This window comes from Strix uralensis, chromosome 1, assembly GCF_047716275.1.
Source record: "Strix uralensis isolate ZFMK-TIS-50842 chromosome 1, bStrUra1, whole genome shotgun sequence".
Classification (NCBI taxonomy): domain Eukaryota; kingdom Metazoa; phylum Chordata; class Aves; order Strigiformes; family Strigidae; genus Strix; species Strix uralensis.
Window position 1 is genome coordinate 76512678 of NC_133972.1, and position 10497 is coordinate 76523174.

General features: G+C 40.4%; 1 protein-coding gene across 1 annotated transcript; it reads left to right on the forward strand.

Annotated features, from left to right (window-relative positions):
- The first annotated feature begins 855 nt into the window (after positions 1 to 855).
- STMND1 (stathmin domain containing 1) lies at positions 856 to 8927 on the forward strand. Its single transcript, XM_074892792.1, has 5 exons — positions 856 to 956; positions 1837 to 2017; positions 4153 to 4307; positions 8196 to 8321; positions 8745 to 8927. Exons 1-5 carry the CDS (start codon positions 873 to 875, stop codon positions 8802 to 8804), a joined length of 606 nt encoding a protein of 201 aa, XP_074748893.1. The 5' UTR covers positions 856 to 872; the 3' UTR covers positions 8805 to 8927.
- Positions 8928 to 10497: the final 1570 nt, after the last annotated feature.

Below are 10497 nucleotides of genomic sequence, written 5' to 3' on the forward strand. Positions count from 1 at the left end.
TTAATTACTTGGGGTTTTTTGAATCTTTTGATTTCATACAAAGAGACTGTTTCATGTGAATATCGTTGAAAAAACCAATTTATTTCTTCTAACTTAACAGCAGACGATCTCAGCACAAGTGACCCAAGACATGATCTTCAACTGGCAGCACTTTAACATTTCTCTGCTATCTTTTATAACAACCTCTTGGAAGTATAAGCCATGGCCGCTTTTTTTTTTTTTTTAAATTTCCTACAGACATCTACTTCTAAGGATGTGAACAGACTCAAACAGTATAATCAAGAAATGCTACAGTGATCTCAAAGGACCCTTAAAACATTTTTCCTAGTCACAGCCTGTCTCTGTCTCCTGATGACATTTCCTCCCATTTAAAAGTTTTCCTTGCTGCTTGGAATTCCAGATTCAGGAGTGATCTTTTCCAATGGCTAATGGTGCTGAAGAACACTTAAGAAACCCAACCAGAAAGTGAAATGTGTGTGTATTTTACATGACAGTATCTTGTTCCTCTAAAAAAAAAATAAAAAGGAAAAAAGGCTGGAGATCCTCAAGTGTCTTCACTTGAGATCCCACAGGAGGCTCACTAACACCCTGAATGACCTGTACAGATTTGCTGCTCTCAGACCAACATCCCAGCTGTGCAGAAGAAACACATTCCCTCTCAACTTCAGAGGAGGGTGCCTAGACAAAGATGATGACGTCTGTATGCCAGGACATAAGAAGAAATCCTTCTGTGGTGTTATTTATTGTAGCAACAGGCCCTGGCAACGGTTAGACTCCATGGTGATAACGAATAACCAAGCTCCCAAGGAAGAGACTAGGGCATTCCTAACTCCCTGGACTTGCAGCAAGAAGCAGATGGTCACAGTTTCACCATGGGCTGCAATATCTCTAACAGGGTCGCTGTCACAAAGCTGTCTTCTGAGGAGCTACAGTACAACCAGGAAGCCAAAAGCCAGGTAGTGACTTCTTTCCAACAGACTCTGTATAAAGTATGTTAGGAGATGTCTTAGCACACGAGTGTACAAGGACATATGCATACAGAGAAATGATTTTGCTAATGTTAATGGTAGCTCTGACTGTCGGGGAGCTCTTTAAGAGAAGGGCTCTCACTCAGCTTAATACAACCCTTATACTGCAGGGGAAGCAGACTCACTGCTTGGCCCCATGCATGATCTGATTTTACAGCACCTTAAAAGTTGCTTTTCAGTCTGTCCCACTTGCCTCATTAAAGATACAGTTAGAGCCACCTATCTCCCACACCAGTGATGAATTACAACACTGCAGCAAGGTGGGTTTTGCCTCAAAAAGTAGTTGTTATAAAGCAGGGGTCTTGTATATATGCAAATATTATAGGATACATGTGCACAGCCACTTTGTGAAGTTTGCAGAGTTGAGCTGGCTCAAGCCCAAACATACAGATATGAGACAAGAACACTCCTAGGCTCTAATCCTGCATTCTTTGGAGGTTCAAAGCTATTGTTCAGAAGGTGCACAGGCTAACACCTTACCAAATTCTAATTTAAAACTCAGTTTTAAATTTCTAACCAATTATACACATACATAAGGCACTTAGAGTACTGAAACAATACTCCAATATAGCCAACTGGATTATGGACACATTTAGGCTTAAGGTCATTGCTTCTTTTCCAAAACACTTTAAGAGACCTTTTGTCACCATTAACATTCACCTGTGACAGAATATTGTTAAGTATCAGGAACACCTTTGTCTTCCACTTCACTCTGAACCTGCCAATTCTACAGGACTATTCTGGATACTACCTTAAATGATTAGAAGCCCACAGAGCTGTTCTCATTTGTTTCTTCATTTTCTTGTAGTCTAGAAATTACAACATTGCTGGAACAGAGGCTGTCCCCTCACAGGATGGAGCAGCTGAGCCAATGGGCACTTCAAAAGATGGAGCCAGACTTGAAGATGTGACCAGCGAGGGAGATTGCTCTGAGGAACTACCAGAAAGATTTACATCTTCTGAGAAGAGCAGCAGTGCACAAAGCACAGGTAAACAGTAGCTGAAGTTCATACCAGCTCCACAGACACACACCTAGGAGGAAATAATCTTGATAGTCTACTGCTACAGCCAGCTTCTGTACCCAGAAACCCAGAGCTCTTCACACTGGTTTATAACCATGCAATAGTAGCAGAAAGTATTTCCTAGCTGATGATTATGTTCTGGCAGCATGACTCAACCCTCACTACCAGAACAGGCAGCAGGGTAGACACTTTTCTTGACAGACGCCTGGAACAGACCAAGAGAACAAACTCAGTGTTGTCCCCAGGGGTAGCCCTCTCTAACTGGGATTACAGCACACTGGAAAGACTCATTGCTCACATAAGGGCTGTCAGTCTGCTGTTACAATGAGTCAGTTTTTACAACAGAATGGTCAATACAATGCTCCTGAGTAGCATTAGGTAGATACAGTAAGTAAACACCATGTTATTCCTTAAATTTGCAACCAAAAGTTGCAGGGTCAGTTATCATATAGAGAAAAATATAAAAATACCAGAAATAGTCATGACAATAAGCAAAGATCTGCTAAGAATTTTTTTTTAAAGTACAAATAACACTAAAACCCAAACTTTCCTATAATCTTAGGATAGCATTGTAGTAAGAGTTGCTAATGGAAAAGCAGCACCATCTTTGGCACATTTAAACCTCCTAATTTTGTAGTTTAACTCTTGTATTTTTCAAGTGCCACGAACAGCTTACATTTCATAAACACACTAAATGGAAAATCTACAGTGGTTGTTTACTCTTTGTAATAAACAAGTGTTGTAATAAAATATTTCAAATTGAACACAAAAGGAATAATTACTGGTGTTTGCTATTCATTAAAGAGGACTTAACTCCCAATGCCACAGAAGGACATGATGAAAGGATTTCATTTCAGATTGAACAAAATTATTTGCTTGCTCTGAAATGGTGTTTCATTTAATTTCAAGCTCCTTCACAGGAATTTTCTAAACAGAAAGTTTTTGAAATCATGCTTCAATTCTCTGTTTCAAGACAAAAAAGCCCATATCGTACCAAGATATTTCAACTACATTTTTCTCCTGAATGAATAGATTAGTAAAACCAATACAAATTCACATCACTTGTCAATGTTGCCCACTCATCCTGCTTTTATTTTTTGCCAAGATATGTTTTGCTGTATACTGGCTTCTGACACTTATGTGTTCTGACTGACAGCTGAACCCCAGTGCTTTTTGGGTGACTGGTTCAGTTATTTTAGGAGAGGTATGGAGTCAGCTTTTACAAGGTGGTAGATGTTCTGTATTTTTGTTTTACAACTAAAAAAATAAGCCAACATTGTCATACTCACTCTGCTTATAAAGACTGGCAGATGTCAAATAACTGCGATTTTGATTTGGTCCAAGCGTTCTTCGTACAAAAGCTCTAACTTCTGCCAATAGAGGTTGGGCAGATGGTAGAACTGTCAACTGAGGGTTGAAAAACCTGATGGGTCTTGGCAATAAAGTTGTTCGTTGTTTATTCATGTCTAATATGTGGAAACTAAACAGCCACTCAGAAGGGTTATCAAAATAATTTGTTTTTTATTCTTAATTGCTATTTATAAATATATAATTAAGTGTTGGAATGCTTATGATTAGACTCAAATGTAGCAATGCTGTTACAAAAAAAAAATAAATCACAGACCACAAAAGCATATGAAAGTTTGGTTCATTTAACAGAAGAACACAGTAATCTTTACAAGATGGCCCATTAGTAGGCTTGTATTATCCTGTCCCAGCCCAACTTTCTCCGACTAGATCATAGAAACCTTGAGAACTTGAATTATAAAGAGTTTCCTATGGACCCTCTTTGGGAACATGCCCAAAAGTTGGCTTCACAGGCCTTCAGCACATGCTTCCGTGCTTTCCTGAATGTGCTCCTGTGGGTGTAACTGACTACAGTGAGAAACTGAACTAGGTTCCTGCACTGTTTCTCAAGCCATTAAAAAGCTTACTGCAAAGTTTAAGCAGTGAAGAGAACCTCAAGCAGGCCTTCTCCACTGGACGTTCTCAGTATGTAACCTCTTAAATAAAAACTCTGGCATTCGAAATAGACCACGAAGTTTTGTTTGAATGCCAAGTGCTCTACAAGTATTAAGTTTTAATATTTTCATCTTTTGAAGATCCACAGCTCACCAGCGAGTTCATCGGTAAATCATGGCCCTTACAGGAAACAGAATGGCAAAAATCATCAGACATTCTCGAGGACCTGAGGATGCAGGGAATAATCAAGAGCCAAAGTACCACTGACAGGACTGGAAAAGTGTATGAAAACAAGGTAAGCATCATTATATGAGACAGGACCCCTGCTACAGCTCTGACCCTGCCGTGAGCACCCTGAGATTCAGTTTCTGCACACACAAAACATCCAAACATTTCCTCTAAGACTTTAGGAGCAAGTTGTTAAACAGAGAACTGTATTATGGGGCTGTTAACACAGCAGACTGGAAGCAGTTTTCAGTTGCTTACAGCTTCTGAGCCCATTTCAAATGGGGACAAAGGAGACAATGACAACACTAAGAACTTGCTCTTTGAAAAACTCACTGGAAGTTACATGCTACAAACTTAAGTCCACAAACCTAGAAGAAATAGTGGTGTCCCGGCTTATAATTAAGACCTCAGAAATCCTAAATATTCTCACTTCTGAGAAATCTACAACTCATATTTGATCTCAGACTAAGAAACCACTACAAAATGGATTTTTAAAAAAATTATAGAACTAGTATTTGACTAAGAAGCTAGTATCCATTTTCTTTTCATTCCAAATTATAACCTAAGGTTTATTTTGGCTTCTGAACACAAGTTTATCATTTTATTGTCAAGCATTGTGTTAAGGATCAGATGCTTCTTCCAGATAGGGTTTCTAGTACAGACGTCAGGAGGGAGAACGTCTGCAGGGAGTCTGTAAGAAGTTTAACACATTTATGGGTAGGTGTTGTCCAAGGCACCATCCCACCACTGCTTGAACACAGGAACAATTCAAGCTCAAACTAAGGGTGATTCTGAGTAGCTTCGTCATTTGAGGCAAACCATTCACATGTCTCTAACCTCAGCCACTTACACTACTGAAGATTAAACAAACTTTCATAAGGAGGACTAAACAGGCAAGTGCCACCTTACAGTCTGGCCACTGGTGCTGCCTAACACATTTCCTATTGCCAGCACTTTGGAAAACAGGGCTGGAGGAGCTCCGAGTACAGCTTCTCCATAGCCTTTACTTCCCTCAGACAGATTTTTGAGTCTCTGAGAGGATTATCCCCTCTATGGCTAGATTTAGGTAACACGCTGCAGGAAGGTTTTTGTATTGTTCCCCTTCATAAGATAGGTGAGCATCTGTTCTTTTTTTTCCTCCTGTATTAAAAGGCTGTCTGGTATTAAATTACACATACTCTTTTATTGACAGAAACTCAGTCTATGCTATTTCTCCTTAGAGAATTTCTATCCTCTAAACAGGAGGAAGGCACATGTTTTTGGTCTTAAAAATCAGCACAGCTTTTAAAAAATTAACCTCATACTTTTCAGTAACAAAGCCAACTTTTCTAAGTGATATTTTACATTTGAGCTGGGCCCACTGCTGGGTAACCTACAAGTGAAAACATAAACCTGTCACTAGCTGTTAACTATTAGCTGTCCCTTAGTAGCAATAGAAAATTTGGCCTGTGCTACCTCCTGTAAGAGTAATTTATTCCATTAGAGCTCAAATCCAGCAGATTACCTATGAATAGAGGGACTAAATGCACTGAACACAGACACAGTAGAAAAGATTTATTAGCCAGACATATTCCAAATTACAACATGCAGCTCTGGATTTTGAGCATTAGCACATGGGTAAATTCACATCTGAAATTTTGGAATTGACCAGGAATAAGCATTAGTAGCTTTATGCCAAATTTCTGTCCAGCACTAGCTTCAATGAAGAAATGAGCTCACAGACCTCACAGCGTTGTGAAAGACAAGTACAACCAGGTCTGAGATTATTTGTACAATAATATCAGAGATAGAGATATCCTGACAAGAGCTTTCCCTTCCTGTGCATAGTTCTGCTCCATATAAGTGTCTGCATCCCTTAAGTCTTGGCAGCATTATCTGTCTTCTCCAGATTTTCTGCCATCGCCAACACTGTGAAACAGCTCTGCTAGAAGCCTTCAATCTTTTGACCATGCCGCACTTTACCCTGAACAAAGGAACTCCAAGAAGTACAGATTAAGATGCCTTGTTATACCTGTTTCTAAGCGCTACTGCTCTAAAGGAGCAGAACTTTTGAGAGAACATTTTATGGGTCTAGCGTAAGAAAGCCAAGGAAGAGCCTTACACCCCACAGGATAAACCAGCCTCTACAATTTTAACAGTGGCTCTTACTAAAAGTGTCAGCAGAGCCAGAGCGTCCACCTAAGATACAGGTACCTAAGCTTTTCTTCCACCATTACAATTCATCATTGGGGGGGGGGGGGGGGGGGGGGGGAGGGGAGAGTAACTGCTATTTTTCCCTTCCGTGCTTCAAGAAGATTGTATGGAATCATAGAATACCTCAAGTTGGAAGGGACCCAATAAGCATCATCAAGTTCACCTCCCTGCTCCCTGCAGGACTACCTAAAACTAAACCCTATGACTAAGCATAGTTCAGATGCTCGCTGAACTCTGACAGGCTTGGTGCCATGGCCACTGTCTTGGGGAGTCTGTTCCAGTGACCGACCACTCTGTCAGTGAAGAACCTTTTCGTAATCATAGCTGATGTCAAACATGAAAATGTTTAATTGTCACCCCTGAAGAGGTACATTGAGCTCTTAATAAACACCCCTAGGTGCAAGAAGGAGCAGAAGTTGAATTACAGGCAGCACCGGACACTTTAGTTCATTAGTGCACCAGCAGCTGTAGAATATCATCTCTCAGGTACCTTCTTTCCAAGTCTACCTTTAAAGGCACTACGTGTGTGAGCTAGAGGGTAAGCAAAAGGACCAAAAGCTGTAGTTTCAAATAGAACAGTCTATGGGAATTTTATCCACTTATGAGTTATCATTTACAAGGGATGCACACAGGTTATTATTTTAGCGTTTCCATTGCTGTTAGCTTTCAGTGTGGGTTCGTTGAAGCTATGAGGACTCAATCTCCTAAAACTGTTTAGCTCAAAGATAAGTTCTTTTCTCAGCTTATATAGACACAGAACAATCTGGAAAGCAACCTGCTTGCTGAGTACCCTGTTTGGTTTGGACATATTGGGAATAATTTTCCATTCATCTCTTCCTATGCAGTCACAGTTTATCTTGGGTAAGGAATGACATGCTCAGTATGCAATACCTTCCCACTTTGGGCTTTCACCAGAATGGCCCTTGTCATTAGATAAACAATTTCTTTTTTTTTTCCATTTGAAAAAGTCTTTTGTTTCATTTTTATGATGATTGAACATTGCTTTGTTCAGATTTTTTTGTGTCATCTGCATTCAGAACGTCTCTCCTTTGTATATCAGTTTTCTTCCTACTGATTCATACTCCACCTTCATCTCACTAAATGAGTCATCTTCTATACTATTTGCAGCACTTAACACTTCTGGCAGCGAGGCCTGACTTCTAGAGTTATTTATGGCGATAAAAGTCTGGGGAGCAGATAGCTCAGGAAACTTGTAACAGGATAGTGATTATTTCAACCCTAGGTCCTTGGTGTGGGTTTAACACTGCTAAAACTGCTTATACAGAAAACACTAGAATTCAGCCTCCTGGCTGATCAAACAATCACCACATCTTTCCAGGAATAAGTGCTACCCTCAGCAGCAGAGCCCAATCTAGGATTGGGCTGCTCATTTGTATGCAGCAGAGGCCAGCAGTATCATGATTATGAAGCTCTAACAAAACCATTCTTAAATCTCTTCAGCAGTAATAAAGTAACTTCCCTAAATACTTAGGGCCTCATTACCAAATCCCCACATCTGCTGGGTGTACAGCAACATCGCAAGCTTCACAGACACATCACTCGGCAGAAAAGGGGAACTCTCACTGCAGACAACACTCACTCATGAGTGAGCACTGAGCTTATTAGCACATCATTATTTCTAGGCTTTCATAGGTATCAGAGTCCATCACCTCCGTGCATGAAAAAAAAGCAGAAGGCAAGCAGCAAAGTGTCACCGCAACATCAAAATATACTCTTCTTAAAGCTTTTAATGTCTCTACAGAGAGATGCCCTGGAAAATACACTGAAGAAACCACCAGCTAGGTTGGAAAAAATTCAGTTTGAAAACAAGGAAGTGGGTGATTTTACAGTGAAGGACATGAAGACTTCTGCTGAAGCGAAAAAACAGGTCATCTAATTCTGCTGTGTATTTTTACAGTGTTTGCTTATCACCTAAAATCCTCTACTTTTTATAAATCGAGCTAGTGCAGACAGTTTATGTACAACCTACTACCAAAACCTGATTAATGGCAGTGCAGTGGGTCCTATAATCATCTCATAGATGTTGGAAGTCCAGGTTTATTTTTGCTGAAAGCCTGGAAGATTAAAAATATGTATAAGAGGAAACTTCTGGAGCAGTCTTTTTTTTCCCTATAGCAAAACATGCATCTTCCCCAGACACCAGAATAAATTGATTAAATGCAGTGCTAACTGGAGTAACTTTCTGATCACATTTAGGTAGAAAGATAGAATGAAGTGCGGCATATGTTTGACATGTATCTACTTCTATCCCTCATTACAAAGCATCACTAGTTTTGTTGTTTTGTTCTAGGTTAGGGAAGAGGAACTTAAAATGCCACAACACATCACATTTTTTCCAGCAACTGCCTAAGTTTTGAAAATCAAGGAGTACAGACACCCCTCAGCTCTCACCTTTAGATGGTGAGCCAGGGGTTCTGCTGAAGGAAATAACTGCAGTAGAAGCCATAAACAATTATACAGAGGACTTTGTCATTCAGCCTGATAACTTACAACTGCATCAATTAAACTATCTGGATCTAAGCTGTCTCACAAAAATGAACTCCTCTGCTCCCTGCAGCTGTCTTTTTTTTTTGGAATAAGTAAATGATTTATCATGAGGCACAGCTGAGTCTTGCTGCTACCTATCTTACCTGGGAAAATGGTATCTAAGCTTAATTGTTACTAATTGAAAGTAACAAAACAAGTGAGAAGAGTCAGAAAGAGGCAAATTGGTAACTAGCCAGTCACTCAGTTCTAGCACATACATGTTGTTATGATTCCATCAGATTTACTTTATTATTATTATATTATTAAACTTAGCTCACTTCTTGGATGGCTCCACGAAAAGATTCCCTTTCCCTAGCAAAGAGGGCTGGAAAGGCATTGTATACCCACAGGAAGACACAAAAGCGAGAGTAGACAGGAAAAAAGCTGTGACCAGCAGGGATCTGGGGCAGTAGAACATGGTGGGATGCTAAGAGTAAGAACAAAGACTTAACTTATTGCACAGCACAACTGGCAGAAGTGAGAGCTTCAGATAGTAAGGTGACAACAGGCCCCAAGAACATCTACTTGGCAAGCATTGAGCATACAAGGGAAGGACAGAACAAGTACTGAAATTACAATGGAGAAAACAACTAGTGAGCCGAGATGCACAAAGCACAGGTGAGTTGTCCATATGGAAGGAAATGACTGTTTATGTTACAGAGTGATGTGTTTGGTCAGTCTTTTAACTTTAGAATCCCCTATACCCTACCTCCAACACACACACAACATTTACTACAGCCAGCTCTTCCAAAAGCAAGAAGTAAAGCAATTGTACCATTTGTGCTCTCCTTGCTATCAGCCCTGCCATCCGCTTCTGGTCCATCTCTAAACACATCCATCCCCACTTCCATTTGGGCCACTGGCTCTACCCACCTCACTCTCCCATGAATCCCACACCACCCTCACCTCTGGTCCTACCATGGATTTTTACTTTCTTACCTTCAGCTACAAGGGACACCTTCTTCCTTTCCAAGCCAAGGAAATTCACCTGCAGCACAAGACAACTCTTCTCTTAAATCACAGGCCAGACACTGCAGAGCAGATGAAAAGGTAGTCCCTATTTTTACAGTCTCATCGTAGTTCTCCCTATCATCCTCATGAAGAAAAAAAGCTTCCCTGCTTTCCCTTCTCTTGCCAGACTTGTACTAAATCACTAAGGGGAGGAGCAAGAGCTCATCTCGTTTCCTGAGCAGCTGGGATCCCACCTGAGGAGCTGAGTAAGGCAGCCCATCAGAAAGAGCCTCGTCTTTCAGCCCAGCTCCAGGCCTGGCCAAATTGGCAGGTTTTGTGAAAATACTCTATTAACAATAGAGAAGAAAACCTGAAAATCACCATGTGTTGCCTGGAAAGAACAGTAGGAAAACAGGAAAATGAGAAGGAAAACTTAGGAAACAGAGAAAGTTTACTCAGCTGGTTCAAAATTATCCAACAACATGAGAAACAGGAGAAGAGATCTGAAGGTACATTTTCACCACAGTTAACCCAGGCTGTTCACATATTTTTTGTCCCTTAGGTAC